This window comes from Crocuta crocuta, unplaced genomic scaffold (genome assembly GCF_008692635.1).
Source record: "Crocuta crocuta isolate KB4526 unplaced genomic scaffold, BGI_CrCroc_1.0 scaffold830, whole genome shotgun sequence".
In the NCBI taxonomy this organism is placed as follows: domain Eukaryota; kingdom Metazoa; phylum Chordata; class Mammalia; order Carnivora; family Hyaenidae; genus Crocuta; species Crocuta crocuta.
In genome coordinates this window covers 995,056-1,015,812 of record NW_027531513.1, presented here as the reverse complement: position 1 = coordinate 1,015,812, position 20,757 = coordinate 995,056, and the positions used below count along the sequence as shown (strand labels likewise).

At 38.7% G+C, this 20,757-nt stretch overlaps 1 protein-coding gene across 1 annotated transcript in view; it reads left to right on the top strand.

Annotated features, from left to right (window-relative positions):
- PSME4 (proteasome activator subunit 4) overlaps positions 1-20,757 on the top strand; it is a 112,749-nt gene that overhangs the window by 3,875 nt on the left and 88,117 nt on the right. The window contains exon 2 of the mRNA XM_077772383.1: positions 9,466-9,656. Within this exon, the coding sequence (XP_077628509.1) occupies positions 9,466-9,656 (191 nt within the window). The remainder of the gene's footprint in view (positions 1-9,465; positions 9,657-20,757) is intronic.

Sequence of the window (20,757 nt, the reverse complement as noted above, 5' to 3'; positions counted from 1 at the left end):
TGGATCATAAGAGTGTTTGAGTAAAGACTAAAATGAAATGACTGTGTTAAATAATGCTACCTTGACTAGACTCTTGGTAGTTAAAAGTGTTGTTATTTAAAACTGAATTAATTGGACAATCATAGGCAAAAATATGAACTTTGATCTAAATGTCACACCTCATACAAAAATTAACTCAAAATGGACCACAGATTTCAATGCAAAACTTAAAACTTAAAAAACAACAACTCTGAATGTAGACTAGGCAGAATTTCCTTGATCTGACATTAAAAGTTTGAACCACAAAAGGAAAAACTGACAAATTAGACCTCATCAAAATTAAAACTTACTCTGCAAAAGACCCTATTAAGAGGATAAAAAGATAAGTTACACACAAGGAGAAAATATTTGTAAAACACATATCTGACAAAGGAATAGTATCTGTAATATATAAAGAACTCACAAAATTCAACAGTAAAAAACCCTAGCAATCCAATTAAAAAGCAGGGAAAAAACCATGAGCAACATTTTACCCACACAAGTAGCAAATAAGCACATGAAATTAAGGTCAACATCATTAGCGATTAGGGAAATGCAAATTAAATCCACAATGAGATATCACCACATCAACAGTTTGGGATTATTTTATTTATAAAACTAAACAATGCGACCAGCATGATCTGGCAATTGCACTCTTAGACTTTTATCCCAGAGAAATTAAAACTTATGTTTACACAAAAATTTGTAGACGAATGTTTACAGCAACTGTACTGGGAATAGCCAAAAACAAACTATGGTACATCCATAGTAGGGAATGGTATTCAGCTATAAAAAGAAACAAACTATGGCACATGCAACAACTTGGATAAATCCCAAGGGAATTATCTGAGAGAAAAGAGGCAATCCCAATAGGATATATACTGTATGATTCCATTTATAGAACAGTCTTGAAACCATAAAATCATAGAAATAGAGAACAGATTAGTAATTTCCAAGGGTTAGAGACACAGAAGGGGTCAGAGAAATGAATGTGAATATAAACGGCAAAAGCAGGGATGGTTGTGGTGATGGAAATGTTTATATCTTGCTTGACTGTATCAGTGTAAATATCCTCATTACGCTACTGTACTACAAATCATACCAATTTTGCAAAATGATACCAATTTTGGGAAACTGGGTAAAAGGCACAAGGGATATATATCTCTGTATTATTTCCTGCAACTACATGTGAACCTATGATTATCTCAAAAGGATTTTAAAAAAAAAAACAAGGCAAAAACTGAAAAACGGAATTATAGTACTTAGGTTCTGAGTCCAGAAAGGCAGCCCAATCTCTATGGGTAGGGATGAGCTAACAACACTACTATTATTATTGTTAATATATATAGATCCATGACTATTTGTAATCTGCTTTCAGTTTACCTTCTTGTCTCCTCTCTTCCCTTATCCACATTTTCTGTGCTTCTACCACATGGTACTCATTGTTCCTTGGCCTAATAAGGGCCAGTGAAAAGTCCACATACTTTCCACATACTTCTGCCTCTGCCTAGGGTATACCTATCCACTCGACTTCATGACTTTAATACCCTAACATCACTACTTCAGCTTCCTCCAAGTATCTGGTTACAGCCCAAAGCCCTGTATTCATATATCTGAAATAGCTTTAAGGATAAAATCCAAAATTCTTAACCTAACTTACAAGGTACTACACGACCTAACTCTGCTTACCATCTCTGCCACTATTACCATCTCTCTCTGTACACATTGGTCTTTTCTGTGCTTCTCAAACAAGCTAAGTTCTTCCCCTACCTCAAGCCTCTGCTCAGACTGTTTTCCTAGCCAGATCCTTCCTAACCATCCTTTTCTCAAACTCCTCATTTGTCAACTGCTACTTCCTCAAAGAAATCTTTCTAGGCCTCCTGGTCTAGGCCAGGTCCCCCCATTCTACACAATCAGAGCACCCCTTATACTATTAAAGCACTTAACAAAATTATAAGTAACATACCTCTAAAAGGAATTGCTTAATGTCTGACTGCTCCACTAGTCAGTGAGCTCCATAATATCAGTAATCATAGAGAAAATGCATCTTTTAGGAAAAATATTTTATATTAAATTTTAAGTTGTTTGTTATTTCTAACATATAAATCCCTTTGTCTTTTTTAACTGTGCATTTATTGTCTCTCTTTCTCTATCTCTGTCTCTCACATACACACAGAGCCTTCGATGAATGGTTTGTGTAAATTAAGGAGACTTTGGAAATGTTTAGATTAAAGCTCTACTGGAACAGGAACAACAGAAGCTTCAGGATAAGATGATCACTTGAAAAAAGTAGTTTACCAGAGCAAAAGTTTAGATCTGGAAATTGATTAAAAAAAAAACAAAACCCATAAGCCCTCCCCTCCCCCATTCTCCAAAACTGGGTGAGGCACTGAATTTTTCAGTCTATGGAAGGCAGTTTGAATTAGTTTTATCTAGAGATTTTAAGAGGTAGTAAGATCCCAGATGACATTTTGTTACAATTTTATCTGTTTGCTTGACTGTCAACCAACTAGATAGTGAACTCCTTGAGGACAAGTACTGTGTCATTCATTCATCTTACGATCTCAAACTTGACACTCAGGAGGCACTCAATAAAGCTTACTGAATTAATGAATATGTAATTCACCCTGGAGAATTAGAGATTTGATATATTACCCCTCTTATGGGTCTGTAAATTTCAAAAGAGATTCTGCTTAGTACAAAGAAACAGATTGCAAAGGGTAGCATTTCAAGCATCAGATATAGTGTGAGAGTCTTGCCGGCTATTCAAATTCTTCATGCAGACAGTTCCATTCTCTGCTTACGAGCAAGTCCTGCCTGTTCTATTCATATATTAAAAACTGCGGGTAGGTGGAAAGAGCATATATCCTCTTTGTGCATTAGTTATTATCTCTCCACTGTCTCTATTGTTAACTGCTTCAACTACTGTTAAAAAATACAATACATCTCTTTACTATGTTTGATTATGAAGGAAGCTGTGACCTCCTACATTATTCAAAGCTTGTCAAAAAGAAGAAACAAAGTGCTTCGGTTGTGTTGAAAAACTCTTAGCATTTAAATATCACACAGGTATTTTCTAAATAATAATATAAAAATTTTTAATCCTTTAGGGGCACCTGGGTGGCTCAGCTGGTTAAGTGTCCGACTTCGGCTCAGGTCATGATCTCACGGTTTGTGGGTTCGAGCCCTGTGTTGGGCTCTAGGCTGACAGCTAGCTCAGAGCCTGGAGCCTGCTTCAGATTCTTTATCTCGCTCTCTCTCTGACCCTCCCCTGCTCACGCTGCCTCTCTTTCTCTCTCTCAGAAATAAAACATTAAAAAAATTTTTTTTAATATTTTTATTTATTTCTAGGAGAGAGAGAGAGAGAGACAGCATGAGCAGGGGAGGGTCAGAGAGAGAGCGAGATACAGACTCTGAAATAGGCTCCAGGCTCTGGTCTGGCAGTCAGCACAGAGCCCGACGCGGGGCTCGAACCCACGAACCGCGAGATCATGACCTAAGCGAAAGTCGGACGCTCAACCGACTAAGCCACCCAGGCGCCCCTAAAAATTTTTTTTAATCTTTTAATAAAGATACCCTGATGGACAGGCATCACCAATGACCACCTAGGTGATATGAGGATTCTAAAAAAGCTCTTAATCATCCACGATTATTCCCTTTTGCTCCAAAAGATGTCTAATACCTCAGAGCTAGAAGTTCATTTCTTAAGGGTCTCCAGTTTCCGTAGCATGGCGCCCTGAGTTAACGCAGAAACCCTTATATAGAAAAGTTGCATTAAACATAACAAGTGATAACAATAGATGAGCTCACACACAGAAAAGGAAAATCTCCAATGCCAGAAACAAAAGGAAAAGGAAAGCCAGAGTGATAAGTGTGTGACATAACTCTGCATCAATTTTGAGGCAATGTTATTGAATCTCAAAACAGCAAGTGACTTGCATTTTAATACCTACTCAAGGAAAGAAGTTGAAGCCTTGAACCTAAGGGAATTGGAAATCAAATATTGCATCATAATAGAATTCTCCAAGGGCTGAATTCCCAGGCCTGTAACTTGCATAGGGTAGAAATCCAAATTTACATTTGAGAAATTTACACAGTTGAGAAATGGACATAAATATTTATAGGTACTGGGCCTATGATATTTTCGCGGGTCTGCTGCAAGCAAACAAACAAAAATTGCTCTGGGTCACATGGGATTTCCACAGAGATAAAAAGCTATGTGAAGATAATTTCATAATATAAAAACCTATAAAACTGAAGCAAATGATCCACCATGAACAGAAGTCAACAAATATATAACACCCCTAAAAGTCTGAAATAACAGGGGCGTCTGGCCAGCTCAGTCAGAGGAACATGTGACTCTTGACCAGGGTTGTGAGTTTGAGACCCATGTTGGGTGTAGAAATTACTTGAAGAGAGTTTTAAAAACATTTAAAAATTGAAAAAAGAGAAAGGATTGTCTGAATATAATTGTCTAGAAACGGGCACCCCCTTACACTGTTGGTGGGAATGTAAACTGGAGCAGCCCTTCTGGAAAACAGTGTAGAGGTTCCTCAAAAAATTAACAATAGAACTCCCCTATGACCCAGCAATAGCACTGCTAGGAATTTACCCAAGGGATACAGGAGTGCTGATGCATAGGAGCACATGTACCCCAATGTTCATAGCAGCACTCTCAACAATAGCCAAATCACAGCAAGAGCCTAAAGGTCCATCAACTGATGAGTGGATCAAGAAGATGTGGTTTACATATACAATGAAATACTACGTGGCAATGAGAAAGAATGAAATCTGGCCATGTGTAGCAACATGGATGGAACTGGAGGGTGTTATGCTAAAGACAGATACCATATGTTTTCACTCATACGTGGAACAGGAGAAACTTAACAGAGGACCGTAGGGGAGGGGAAGGGGAAAAATAAAGAGAGGGAGGGAGGCAAACCACAAGAGACTCTTAAGTACTGAGAACAAACTGAGGGTTGTGGGGGAGGGGTGGAGGAGGGGGAAAAAAGGGTGATGGGCATGGAGGACGGCACTTGTTGGGATGAGCGCTGGGTATTATATGAAACCAACATGACAATAAACTTTATTAAAAATGAATATAATTGTCTAAAATAATTAAATATGCATGTCAAATGATTAAGAGTGATTGGAACCACAAAGAACAAAAGCCAATGAAATATAGAACAGCAGATTTGGAAAAGAACTAATTAAAACTTGTAAAATTAAAAATATAATCATTGGAATTTGAAGCCCAATGGATAAGTTAAACTGATCAGATACAGATAAACAAAGAATTCTATGAGTTAGAAATAGGTCTCATAGTTATCCAGAATGAGTGAGGAGACAAAGACTTGCAAAATGGAAGTAACAAATATGGAGATCAGAATAAGAAGATATGTCTAATGGGAATTCTACAAAGAGAGAAGAAGAAAAAATATGAAAAGATAATAGCCAAATATACTGTATGATTGATGAATGCTATTAATCTTTTAAGAAACACAAATCCCCTGCAAGATAAATAAAAAGAAATCTACATTTAGCTACATCATAGTAAAATGGCAAAATGCCTAACAAAGAGAAAAACTGTAAAGTAGTAATCATAGAAAAATTCATTCCTTTAGCTGTGATTTCTTCTTTACCAAAAAAATGAATTCCAATATACTCTAATGAAGTAGATACTATGGCTGGATGAGAAGGGCTTTTAGATGAAAAGTTAAAAACTTAAAAATCATATAGGAACTAGGGAAAAACCTCTCACATCTCAGGTCCAATATTCTTGTGCCTTTAGGAATTGTAATATAGCAGGAGTTGGGACATTTGATTACATAAGAATGAATCATTCTAATATAATTCAAATATTTCTAAAGATTATGCTCTGACCACATAAATTCTCAGGCTCAAATACATCATATACAGAATAAACTAAGGCATGGAAGGCAGGAAATTACAAGCCGTCATTTTTGTTCACTGCCACTAAGTGAATTATCAAGTAGTGAACCAAAGGGATAAATATTTGATTGGTAATTATCCCCATTAATTCCTCCAGCCTGAGGAAAACCTCTGTCTTCAGAATTATTTTCCATGAAGGGCTACTGCACTTTCCAAGAAAGGAGACTTTAGTCTGTTTCCTGGAGGGGTCTGATAAGAAGCCAATGTCTCTTTCAGGGTCTGACTGAAAGCATAATGTGCTGTTATCTTTTGGCAGAGTATCCTGAGCTCTAAAAGATTTTTAAAAATGCTTGGAAGTTGGTCTGAGAAGAGAAAATTAACCCTAGACTTTGGATGACTATCTCGAATGATGAGTAGACCTAGTCCCCCAGAGAAACCTAAGGTCTCCCAATTTTCTCACCCCAAGAGGTTTACACTCATTAGAGTTTTCCATTAAACTTCCCATAGAATAACAGAAAAAGACTTCATCTTTTTTGTTCCAATAATTCTTTTGACCTTTCCAGTTTAGACATCTATTCCCAGGGAAACTGACATCATTAGGAACTGCCTCTTTGAAATCTGAAGTCCAAACATTCATATTCTTCCAGATCCCTTGCTCGGGGGTAATCCTTTCTTATTGCTTGTACTTCTTCAGAATCCAAGAACCTTGACCTTTCTACTAGCTCTCTTCTCTCTTCATTTAGACTTCAACCAATTTTGACATTAACTACTGTCTTTTAAGTATTTTCAACCCAATGATCTCTCTGGAAAAGAGACTTCAGTGAGATATTGTGGGTAAAGCAGTGGTTGAGAGAAGTGCTCAACAATGGGTTGCTAACACCATTACCATCACCACCAGCAACGTACATTCTTATTCCTTTGTCACTGTATCATACCAGACTCCACGACACGTATCGGGCTGCTAAACATTATTGGGAAAAATCACTAAAGCATTTGGACAGATGACAGTAAATTCATGCTTCCAGACTTAACTGACAAATAATTCTCTAATGAGTTTTCTAAATTTGGAGACTACTCTAAACCTTCTCCAGTCTCCTCACTTCCTCCCATAATTTTCATTCTCTCATTTCACAGGAAGAAAGAAAGAAAGAAAGAAAGAAAGAAAGAAAGAAAGAAAGAAAAGAAACGAAACTATCAGAAAGAACTTCTCCAACCTCTAACCACCAAAAACTGCAAACCTTTCTGAATTTGCACCTATCCTCCCCTGCTTTCCTCTCCTGACAATGAAGCACAGTCTGGTTTATTGCTAAAGGCCAATGACTCCACATTCTCTCCCACTCTCTGTCATCTTCACCCACATAACTTCAACCTTTCTCCATTGGCTCCTTCTCATTTTATTTAAAACATACTCCACCTTCAAAAATTCCCTTTCATTCCAGCTACCTCCTTATCTCTCTCCTTTTCTTCCCACCCAAACTTTTAAAAAGGTTGTCTACTTTTGCTGCCTCTATTTATTTACTTCCTATTTTTCCATTGTCATTGTAATCTTGTTTCCATTTGTACACTCCACTGAAACTGTTATCTGCTTTATCAGTAGTAACTCCTTAAACTCTACTCAGGTCTCATTTCATTTGACAGCTCAAACCATTTTTGGTACATTGATTACTTCCTCCATCTGAAACACTCCATCTTTAGGAAGGCCCCTTTCCTTGAACTCCTCCTATTTCTCTGACAGCTTCTCATGAATATTCATTGCAGTCTTTCTCTTCTTTCTCTACCCATTCTTAAATATGGTATTCCTGAGAGGCTGGTCAAGGACCCTAGTCTTTTCATGCTGTTAACCTAATTACACAATGGCCATTAGATTCAGGTGGTTCTAATGTCTCTGCCCCAAATCTGTATAAATGCCTCAAGGTTATGAAATCTAAATGCTAAGGACAACCAGACACAAACAGCCAAATGGGTTTAAGGTATAGCCAATCAAATAGTTTCCTTTCTTTGTCTCTACACCTTCTCTACATAAGCCTTTCCCTTGGCTCCTCTCTGGGCTTCTAACTTTTGGTTGGACCCCGCCCAATTCCAATAGATTTCTGCTCAATAAACTCTTAAAATTCTTTTCTTTAATTTTTAATGTTTTATTTATTTCTAAGAGAGAGAGAGAGAGAGACAGCGTGAGGAGGGGAGGGTCAGAGAGAGGGAAACACAGAATCTGAAGCAGGCTCCAGGCTCCGAGCTGGCAGTCAGCACAGAGCCCGACGCGGGGCTCGAACCCACGAAGCGCAAGATCAACCTAACCGCGAAAGTTGGTCGCTTAACCGACTAAGCCACCCAGGCGCCCCTAAACTCTTAAAATTCTTAATATGCCTGCTGTTAATAAATCTCTATCTCATTCCCTTCAATCCTATCTAAATACTAATCAATATTTCAGTTTAGATCATCCCCCTGATCCATACATCAAAGTACTTTTCTATCCCTTAGTCATTCTGTCTCCAGATCTGTTTCTGTTGTGTTCTCTATCTCAGGGAAGGATTTTACTATCCGTCTTCCCAAACCAGAAATCTGAAATCCTCCTGTCTCTTCCCATTGTTTGACTCTTCACATTCAGTCAGCTACCAAGCCCAGGCCATTCTACTTGCCGCAGCAGCTCTCAAATCATTTCAAATGACATCCAGGCCATCATTATGTCACAACTTCTTAAGGGATCCTCCAGTGTCCAGTCGTGTCTGTCTGAACCCATTCTCCACACAAAGCCAGAATGATTCTTGGAAAATCTAAGTTATATCATGCCACTCCTATGCTTAAAATGTTTCAGAGTTCTTGTTGCTTTTAGGTTTCAAGCTCTAAAAACTCCCTAGCGTTTTTCTAGGTTTCAATCTCGCGCTCCCCTCTTGCAAGCAATCTGCAGTCACTGTGAACTTCGTTGAATTCTTAGAGTGCATACTTGAGGCCTCTAAGCTGTTGCCGTTTCCTCAGCTAAAATATACCTTCTCCGCCTTTTCCTAACCAACTCTGTCCGCACTCTTTTAAACCTCAACTTTACCACTCCTAGGAAACTTCTAGGAAACTACTTGACACCCCTTCAGCTTGAACTCCTCTTGAAGAATTCCCAAGGCATCCTGTACTTATCCAGCAATTAAGAGTATTGTCTTGTAATTGCTTATTCCCTAGACTAAAGCTCAAGATTGTAAAACCCTGGAGGGCAGAAACCACGTGCTCTTCCTATTTCAAGGGCCTAAAAGGAGCGTCTGACACACAAAATAGTAGCTCAGTTAATATTTGTTGAATAACTATTCACCTTTTGGGAATGAGGGCGGCCGGAGTAACACCCGAAAAAGGGGGCTTAAAGGAGACAGAGTAAAAAAAAAAATCTCTTCAACAAGTGAGATGGATAGAGTACCTAGGTTCTTCCTCGCACTCGGCGTGGGGGACTAGGCCCACTGCCTCGGCGGAGGGCACCGCGACTAAGGGCTCGCGAGGGCGGCCGCAGAGAGCGCGCGACCCCAGGCGAGGGAGGACAATAGCTTGGAATTCGATCTCGTGTTTCCGGTGGGGCAGGCTCGCGCTCGGCCGCTGAGGCCNTTCGTCCCGCAGAAGGAGATCGTCTACAACAAGCTGCTGCCCTATGCCGAGCGGCTGGACGCCGAGTCCGACTTGCAGCTGGCCCAGATCAAAAGCAACCTGGGCCGGGCCGTGCAGCTCCAAGAGCTGTGGCCCGGGGGCCTCTTCTGGACCAGGAAACTCTCCACGTAAGTGTGTTCGGGCCTGCAGGGTCGGCGGGCGGGCTGTGAGGGGCGAGGGTAGGCGGCTCTTTGTCCGCACGGGACCGCTGGACCAAACTCTGCCGGGACTCGAGTCTCTGGTGGTCTCCTAGCAGGAGTCTGAGAATCGCGGCGAGAAGCCTGGGAAACACTCAAGTCCGCTCCCTGCCACTTTCCTGCGGGACCTACTCGTTCCTCACCAGCCCTGTACGACCTTCCCAGCTGCTTCTCCCCGAGGGTTCGAGTTGTCGTCTTCCGACCTGCGGCGTCGTGGGGAGCCGGAGGGCACCGGACCCCCAGGGAGACAGGAGCGGTCCCTCACGGGCCCTCCTTGAACCTGGCCCAGTGGGGGAGGTGGGCGGAGAGGATTCGTCTATGGGGGAGTAACTCGACTCTTCCTGGTGCTTCCTCCGGTTCTTCCTCTACGGTCTCCGCCTCTGATATCCCTCAATTCATGTCTCAGTAACTTTCTGAATGGGAAGGAGACCAGAGGGAACTGGTAGGTTCTGCTTTTTTGGGGCCTGCTCAGTCTTTGTGGGTTTGATTGAAAAGATGGGTTTAAAATCCGCTCATAGTGCATTCTTGAGCTGTGTACTAGACAGTTCATGTTGAGAATGTGGAGTCTTAGAACATCGGGAGAGTGTATGTTTCTCCACTTGTGACATTTCCTTTGGAAATGTGCGACCCTCGGGAAAATAGAGAAGAGAGCTGTCAGATTGTCCAGGGCGTTATTACTACAGGGCTTGCGTTAATTTTTGAGTCTCCCAGATGGATATAGATGACCTAAAAATCGGTTTCAGGAGTTATGTTACTCTTTGATTACTTTCTTCATTTTTGTTGTACAAACTCTCCGCAAACTATAGTGCCACTGAAATTAGGGGGGAAAAGCGAGTAAAAATGTAGTCGGGGAAGGGGGGAGGGATGTTAGATACTTTATTTGCTAAATGGATATCTTCAGCTGCGTGAGAAGAATATTTTTAAGAAAGTTGTGCTGTATCCTGTTTGGTTAACTGTACACAAAATCTGGTAACATTGTATGTTCATGAATGTGGGTATGGATGGATAAACACACAAGACTTAAGTCACTTATCCACTGTTTACCCAAATCTGCTGAGTGAACTGGGTGATGACTCAGGATTTTGTAATGCAATAGTCTTCTCTACATTTCCTCACAGGATGATTCTTATCTGCCAATTATTAGGGAGCCTCTGACAAATTTCTCATCTCCACTTGGCTCGGTGGTGGTGGTGGAAATAATTACCTTTTTAATTAAAAAACTAAAATACTTAATTTGCCCTTTTCAAAGAGTGACCATAAAATGTCAAAGTTAACAGCTCTCTTCTTGATGAAAGTGTAAAGATATTCGTGTATTTAGGATTCGTAGGAGACTCTGAGAAGACAGAAATGCAACAGGGAGAACCACTTTTAGTCAAAACAGAACAATGTTCTATGTTTTATGACTGATTAAAATCAAATGATTTTTCAAGTGAGCTTCCTATTGTTTGTTACTCAGGCACTGTAAAAATAAAGTTGCTTTGTCGGTTCCAGTGATTTCCCGTTTTAATTACTCTTATTAGATTTGCCAGAGAATAACCATTTTGGGGACCACAGCTTCTTTTAGATGCACAATATATACCAATGTGTGAATGCATATCTGGTTTGGATTTCTGAATCTAGAATCTGCACAGGCAGAGTGGAGCCTTGTTTTCTGACATACTTCTTACTAAGTTTGGCAAATTAGCACCTAGAGTTTGATTATTTTTGGCTTATTTTGTGTAAGTAGCTTTTATCTAAGAAATGGCTAAAAATACAGTTGAGACAGTCCTTGGTGTTGAGGGCAAGATTGCAGTTAATAAGGCCTAGTAGCCCGTGAACCCCAAACCTATGTCTAAATAACTAGCAAAGAAATGCTGTCAGGATTTTATTTTGGAACAGGAGTTAAATGCTGCAAACTGATTCTAAGAATTGCACTGTGAGACATTCTGAACTTGGTGGGACATGTTGTGATCTTGGGTGTATTTTCTCCTAAGTCATGTTAAGGTGACCTGTTTATAGTTGTGCTTGTTGTTTTTTAATAAGCCTTGTGTTGCACAAGTTTACAGCTAAGTGATGCCAAAACATGTGATGATAGCTGGCAATTACCTGAGCAGTGATCCTATTTAGTACTTTGTAGAAGAATGGAAAGTAGTAATGAAAACAAAATCTAACTTCTCCCATTAGCTCTGTGACTGTGGGAAAGTGACTTTAATTCCTGTGTATCAGTATTCTTGTAAAAAATGAGGGAGTTGGACTAAATAATTCCTGAGAAACAGCCCTGGTCTGGTATTTTATGATTTTATTTTTTTTTATCTTTGTAGAGCCTCAAATAAGCCAGTGTGTATCTTTTTTTCAAGGACTGTTGGGGCAGCTTGTAAAGCCCTGGGAGTAGTTGCATAGATCAGGCACATAAAGAAGACCTGAGTGTAAATGCTGTTCAGAGGCACTGGGACTGGATCCCCAACCAGAAGTGTACACCCCTAATGAGGGCATCACAGGTCTGTGTGGGGTAGAGCGCTGGTTTGGGGATATTCAGGTCCCCCCCCCCTTTTTTTTTTCCCTTGGCTTTTTACCTCACCTTAGTACTTACCATAGTTCTGTTTCAGTCCATTTCGAGACTTGTGGGTCTGTGTAGTATTTCTGTGAGAAAGGTTATTTCTTTGTATTTTAACAAGGTAAAATACAAGCTCTCTTAAACAGACAAGTCAAAGTATTAGAACTGCCTATTAAGGAGACATTGTGTGACGTGGTATCAGGAGGACCAGATGGTTTTTAAGAAGCAAGGAAACACATTGGAGAAGAGAGGCACAAACCTAATGGTCTTTGGTAAACAGCAGTAGATTGCTCCTGGACACTAAGTGAAAGGTATTGGTGGATAACTGGTATGGTCCATGGTGGAGTTGAATAAAGGTAATCTTGAAGCTAGCTTTTTTTTCTCCCTTTGTCCTCTGGACCTTTCACTTGAGGTGGTCAGGTCTAGTCCGAAGGTGTCGGTTTCTCTGTACCTGGCTTTGTTGTGAACATGAGCATCGTGGTCTTGCTTAACCTCCATTTAAGCTTTAGATTCCTCTTGTGGGAAGAGTGTAGACTCTTAGTGGTTTTTCAAACTTAAAACTCAGCCTTGGACTGTTGTATAAAAGCAAAATCCTCAACGCAGTATTGGGCTCTTTGGGAAAAATACAATTGCACTGATTTTTCTTTTTTCGTTTTAACACTTCACTGACTATAGAAGCCCCTGAAGCCTGCTCAGAGCTCCAGAAATCACTGAGTTAGTCCCAACAGGCCTTTCTAACTCCGCGTTCCTTTAAGTTGGTCTAGAGGAAAGAAAACAAGTGAATGGGCTACTGTTTCCTAGAAGTTTACCCCAAGCTTACCCATAATTACATTATGGATGTAATTTTTTCTTTCGTGTTTCCTTTTTTCAAACAGAATTTTGATTTTAGTGAAGGATGTGGGTTTACTGTATTATGAAGGATATTTAAATGTCTTATTTGTTAGAGTGAAATGTTAAGTTCTGTGCTGTTTTATTATGATGATAAGACTTTTATATTAAGAAATCATTTCATTTGCTAAGTAAACTGTAACTTCCTTGTTTAATTATGTAGCCTTCACAAATAGGAATTGGATTATCCCAGTTGAAACCACATAATGTATTTAGATTATATAACCACTGGAAACTTAAGTTTAGTCAAGATAAGAATTATCAAATACACTGAACTCCTTTGTGGAAAGTAATAATCTGACCACAGGAGCACCCAAATTTGTATCATCTCCTTGTTGGGGGAGAAAGTAGAGAATGCTAACCACTGAATCTCAGTTATCTATTAACACAGTGTACTTATTTAGGATATCTAACGTTTGCGTGTTGAAATTGTGACGTACACAATAAATAGAATTGCCTTTTTTAGCAAAAAATCTTAAAATCTTGACAAATTACCACATTCATCAGTGAAAACCAGTTGGGAAAGTAGTAGACAAGGTTTGCTATTGTTATTATGTGACCACGCTCCAAATAAGAACCAAAGTTTCTTTGTAAAGTTGATTTGAAAGTTGAGTTTCCATAGAAGAAACAAAGTAAATGAATTAAATGATTTTGGGGACATGAGTTTTTCCGAAAAAGTTGTATAACAGCGCAGTAAACTATCCTTTGTGATTTTTTTTTAATTAACAAACTTTACTTTTTTTTCACTGAATCTATTTATTATTTTTTTGACAAATAGTTTATTGTCAAGTTGGTTTCCATATAGCACCCAGTGCTCATCCCGACAAGTGCCCTCCTCCATGCACATCTCCACCCCCCCCCCCCAACACCCATCAGTCCTCAGTTTGTTCTCAGTATTCAAGAGTCTCTTATGGTTTGCCTCTCTCCCTCTCCCCCACTATCGGGGCGCCTAGGTGGCTCAGTCGGTTAAGCAAACTTTACTTTTTAGAGCAGTTTTAGGTTCAAAGCAAAACTGAGCAGAAAGTTCATAGAGTTCCCATATACCCACTGTACCTACTGATGTGCACATTTAATTTTTCATAGCAGTCTCAAACTTAGTTATTTTAAATATATGTATGTGTATATGCGTGTGTGTGTGTATATATGTATGAGAGTGTATAAATTATATATTTATATATATGAAGCCCTTCCCATTTTTCAAATGCCTCTTTAGTTGCTTTCTTTCTTTTTTTTTTAAAGTAGTCTCCATGCCCAGTGTTGGGCTTGAACTCATGACCCTGAGTTTAAGAGGCACATCCTCTACTAACTGAGACAATCAAGTGCCCCTCAAGGACCTCTCGTAATGATTCTTTTAAAACACGCTGTCAGTTTTTTCTCCTCCAGTTAACTGGATATTTTGTCAGAATCTCATCTGTCAATGTATGTGATTTGAATACCTTTCAAATACTTTTTTGTTTTGTTTTAAACTTTTTTGTGTGTCAGAAATATCAAACATCTACAAAGAAAGACAATAATGCAGTCCACTCCATGTACTTATCACCCATCTTCGAATTACTAACTCATGGCCAATTATGTTCCTTCCATACTCGACCACCCCCATTATTTTAGAAGCATGGTACTTCATTCCTCAGTGGTTCCAGTACGTATCTCTAAGGGAAAAGGAGTTAAACCAAAAAAGTCAATACTGATGCCATTATCAAACCTAAAAAAATGAACAATGATCCATTATCATTTTGGTCAACCTATTAAAGTTCTGCTTTGCAAAATTTGTGATTTTACTTGTTGTGAGTTTCCATTTGCATTATTTTGTCTAAGGCTTACTGCAAATCGACCCTGTGGACAGAGATTTAAAATACAGCCTATGAATGAACATTTGTGTATCATGACATCTTCTCCCCCTCTTAACTTCGAAGGCATAGAATCCATCATGGGGCAACAAGGACTCCGCTGAATTCTCTCCATTTTAAAAACAAAGACACTGAGTTTCTTACTAGCTGACACATAGTTTGATGTAAAGTAGTAGAGGCAGGAATCTTTGAACAAATTATTTTCTGAGTGCTCTGTGTGGGCCAGGCACTGTTTTTGGCACTTGGGATATGTTAGTGAAAGATTTCTGCCCTCTTGGGAAGTTCCAGTGTGCTCTTTGTCTTAGCACACAGTTTTGTTCATTAAGGACAGCCTAGGTAAGGTGTAGCTCTGTCAACAAATTTGGGGAAAGAAAATGTGAATTCTAAGTGCTTTACTTAAAAAAAAATCTTACGTTTTAATGCCCTAAATGGAGGCACTGAGAAGGGCAGTTCAAGAGAGGGAAAAAAGAAAAACTAGTGAAACAACCATTCCTTGTTCTTCAGAAATCTGAATGCATCATTTAAAAACAGTTTTCCCAAGTGGTTTCACTGCAGTGTTTTAAAATTGTCTTTGAAAGACATGTTCTTAAGTGAAGTGAAATGGAGACATGTTTTTTTTTTTTTTTTTAAGGGATGCTTGTTTGTTTAGTGGTAAATAAGGGCACAAGCCAGTTTTCTCATTGTGGAACCTGAGAGTTAACTTTTCTGTTAAATGAACCTCATTTGTAGTGAATCTTCCTCTCACTGCACATGCTTTTTTATACAAAATCCAAATCTGTGTTTCTCTCTAACCTTGGTAGAAAATTAGATCAAAATCTCATACAGTGTGAAGGGCAAGCTGAGAACATGGTAATAAAAGCAACAACAAGCAAACAACAACAGAACCTTTATATTCTTTGACACAGCCACCGGAATGTTAAAAGTAGCACATACTATAAATATTCATTCCCGTTTGGAATCTTGAGGTTGGCTACTTCCATATTCGGCCTACACTCAGCATTTCTTCCCGTTTCGCGCACTCCCTCTCCATCCTTGTTCGAGCTTTTGTAGTCTGTGTGCCTATCTTCCCTCTACTGTGAGCTTTCTGGAGGTCATTGTCTTCCATTTTTACCTCCTTTCTTACACTCCCAGCATTTAGTATAGGAGTATATACATTCATAGGTACTGAATAGTATCATGATTTACTTTTTTATTCTTTGTAAACTAAAGCACTATGAAATTCTAAGAAACTATTACTTTTACAGTCAAATGGAGAAAACAAATCTGGGGTGAGGTCTATTTTAATACTCTATTCAAAAGAAAGTATATAATAAAAGAAGCAGAAGGAAGGAGCATTTTGGTTAAATAAAAGAATGGTGTGTTTCATAATCCAAAGTAGGGGTCTGGGAGAGTAGGGTTTAAGAAAGCTAATTAGGGAAGAAAGCAGATTATATTGGTTTCATTGGTGAGTTTGAGACTTTCATTTAAAAATAAATCTAGGGGCGCCTGGGTGGCTAAGTCGGTTAAGTGTCCAATTCTTGGTTTTAGCTGAGGTCATGATCTCACAGTTTGTGAGATTGAATCTCACTCATGTTGAGCTTTGGACTGACAGCAAGGAGCTGTTTTAGGATTCTCTCCTCCTGTCTCTGCCCCACCTCTGCTCATACTCTCTCTTTCAAAATAAATAAATACACATTAAAAAATACATATTAGCCAATTTGACAATAGGTTATATAAAAAAAAAATTCAAGACCCTAAATTTTAGAGTCTAAAAATATAGTAAAGAGGCCTCTGGCTGGGTCAGTTGCAAGAGCATGCCACTCTAATCTCAGGGTTGTGAGTTTGAGCCCCACATTGGGGATAGAGATTACTAAAAAAAAAATAAACACTTAAAAAAATTAAAATATAGTAAAGGGTTTTTCCCTTTCCAAGAAAAAACTAACAACATTGCAGCTATGAAATGGGTTTGAGAATAGTACTGTAATTCAAATAAGGCAGAAATTACTTAATAATTCTTAAAATTTGGTCTAGGGGTGCCTCGGTGGCTCAGTCAGTTAAGTGACTTTGGCTCAAGTCATGATCTCACATTCAAGAGTTCTAGCCCCGTATCAGGCTCTGTGCTGACAGCTCAGAGCCTGGAGCCTGCTTTCGATTCTGTGTTACCCTTTCTCTCTGCCCTTTTTCCACTCATTCGCTCGCTCTCTGTCTCTCTCTGTCTCTCTCTCTCTGAAAAAAATAAACATTAAAAATTTTATTTAAAAAATGGTTTATAGTCTCCTAATGGTAGACACTCTAAATCGAATGTTTTTACAGTAATCTTTGGGCCTTTAAATGTGGATGTTCCATCTTGTTTTCTGACAAATTTCTTTTAAAAAATGTTTTTAATGTTTATTGAGTTTTGAGAGAGAAAGAGAGAGCACGCGCACACGTGAGCAGGGTATGGGCCCAACGGACTGAGCCACCTAGGTGCCCCCTGACAAATTTTTTTTTTAAGCCAAGAATGGAGTGAAGTTTTTAGAGTAAGAAATTTTATGAATGCAAGCTTTTACAGTTGAGCGTTTATATTTTGGGCTGATTCCTGAAGAGTTGTGTTTTTTTTTTAATTCTAATTTTTTTAGAGAGAGTGCACAAGTGGGGGAGAGGGGCTGAGGGGGAGAGAGAGAGAATCTTAGTTCCACACTCAGCACAGAGCCCAGTGTGGGGTTCAATCCCATGACCCTGGGATTGTGACCTGAGCCGAAATCAAGAGTCGATTGCTCCGCTGACTTAGCCACCCAGGTGCCTCAGATTCCTGAAGAGTTTAGTCAGGATGGTTTCTCTTCTGAGGGAAGGTGGGTTTCTTTCAGAGATCCCAATAAATAAGATAGTGTCAAATTTCTGTCAACATATACCAAACAGAGGTCCCTATTTTGTGTATGGCAGGAAAAAAGTTATTTAACAAATTCAGGAATGACTTAAAATGTGATTTTTCTTTTTAAATTATAACTAAATAAACAAGTATCTTAACATATTTTCATTATTGTGGGTTTTTTTGTAGTTTGTATGGTATCACAGTTTTTTAAATCTTTATTTTGATTTATTAATGCTTATAGAGAATTTTTCACTTGTGGTTTATGACCACAGGGTTGTGAAACCAATTTAGGTCTTGACCAGTTTTTTTTTTTTTAATTTGTTTTAGGGTATTTGTTTCTTTGCTAATGAACTGCATTAGAATTATTAGAGTAAATTCAGAATATTCATGGCCTAAATTGTTATATATATGTTTATAAGTATCCTGTGTTATATATAATGGTCGATTGTGGCCCTCCAAATATGAAAGCTACTGATTTACAGGTTTCTTTCTGTGATCCGGGTCATATAATCAACACCCACCCCTTGAGCTATAGAGGTATAAAGGGTGAAAATGAAAAGTTGCACCAGTTCAAAAATTAGTAAACTGAGGGATTTACAATAGAGCATTAATTAATAGATTGTTGAATGAGAGGTGTAGATACTACCTATCATATGTTGAGGCCTCAGAACATGCCAACACTATGCTAATGACTTTACATTCATTTTTTTCATTTAATTTTCACAAACAACTCTGAATTATATCCCAGTTTTACCTTTGAAGAAATGAGGCTTAGTCATGTAATATATTGGCTGATTTGCCTGATGACCACAGGGCTCTTGCTTCAACCATGTGTCCTAGAGGAAGGAAACCCCCCAGGCTGTGTACCTCGGAAAGGGGAAGTGCACCTGAGCATTGAGGTGGGATTTGGTTAGGTAAGGAAGAATATTGAGAAAGCCACTTAATGTGGGGGAAGAGAGATAAGAGCAAATTAATCATTATAACTGTTAAAGTCTGTGTTCAGAGCATCATATTCGAACAGTCAGTTATCTGTCTCCTTCTAGGCTGTATGCTACAGGACCATTTGTTACTTTAATGTTTCCATTCCCTGTTGCCACGTCTGGCTCTTAAGTGTTGTTCAGTAAGGCATTTGAACAGATGAATGCCTCTCATCCATGCCTCCTGAGAGAAGCATCTGGGAAAAGAATAGAGGCATCGTTATTAGATATTAATAGTGAATGACTATATTATTCTAGAAGTTGTCAGTTTTAATGTATCATAAAGAATGTAACTCTGAAATACAATATGATGAAGCTGCAGTGAGTATTGTTTAGTATATCGTATAGATGAGGATAAAGAGAAGTATATATTTTGGCTTTTCTTGTCCACTTAAAGACTTCCATCCATCAGAAGTACTATACTTCGTAAAGATAATAGACCTGTTTTTTAGCGTGTTTAGGAAACCTACTCAGTGTTTTAAAGTCAATTTAACTTGGTAAAATATTTATTGTTTGAAGTTTTTTTTTTCTTTTTAAAAATAGAATTAGCTCTAGTGAGCTGTTTTTAATTACTTAAGCCAGTATATTTCTCAAGATATATTCATACATTTGGTCATTAGAAGAAATAATGTCCGTCTTTTTTATTCTTTGGTTAGAGTTGAAGGTTATATATGCTGTATTGAGAGAAGCATGGTCCCGGCCACCCTTATCTTCAGTCATCTAAAGCAATACAATAATGAGGGGCGCCAGGGTGGCTCAGTCGGTTAAGCATCTGACTTCAGCTCAGGTCATGATCTCGCGGTTCGTGGGTTTGAGCCCCGTGTCGGGCTCTGTGCTGACAGCCAACTCAAAGTCTGGAGCCTGTTTCAGATCCTGTGTCTCCCTCTCTTTCTGACCCTTCCCTGCTCTTTCTCTGTGTCTCAGAAATAAATAAAACATTAAAAAATTAAAAAAAAAAGAAATGCAGTAATGAATTAAGAAAGATATATAATTACAGTAAGAAATGGAATGTGGAAAATACATTTGGTACAAGCTATTAAGGGACAGAGAACAGAGATACCACTTTTGGTTGCGAATGATGGAGGACTTCATGAAAGAGAAGTCTTAATAGATAAACGTCTAGGAATATGAATAATTATGTAGTAAACAAATATCCTAAGATTTATTTAGCCTCATAATTAAAGAAATAGTAATTGAAACAAATTATATTAGTATTATATTTTTAATGACTTAAATATATTGTAAACCATATATTGTGCTCCAGTCAGTCTGCTAAGGTGCAGTGGTTCTCTACTGAAACTTCTGGGAAACAGAAGAACAACTGGTACCCAGTCCCCATTGTAGATCATTTAAGTGAGAATGACTTCTTGTACATTAATCAATTACCCATCACCATAGCCTTGTGAGTAAACCCAGATTTTACAAATACACAAATTAAGTGACTTGCCCAAGGGACTGACCTAGAGCAGTTTGAATTCTCTGCAAAGTTGTAAAATCATGCAGCTCCTGGTGGCTTGGCTACTGTGTTGAAATCAATAACTATTCTGTCTCTTCAGAGTAGATAAAATGTTGGGAATTGCAAAGCTATCGAGGGCATGGAAACTGTTAAGATATTCTCCACTTTAGATGACACCTAATTTGCCTTTCTTCCTTATCAGCAGACACTTGGAATTGATATCCTTTATTGTTACTTGTTTCTGATAGTGTATCCTTTTTCTTGATCCTCAGCTTGACCTCTTTGGAAGTGAAATGGGAGAATAAGGAACATTCTCTCGGTCATGTCTTTTTTTGCCACAAAAGTATGCTGTTCTTGCTCTGTAGTCTCCTGAGAGCCATCTCTGGTGCCTCTTCCTGCCTCTTTCCCCAAATGCTCAGATTTTCTTCACCCTGGCTTGCTTAGAGTGATGACAGCTTTCTAATCTTCCATGGTCATTTACATATGATAAAACCTGGTTTT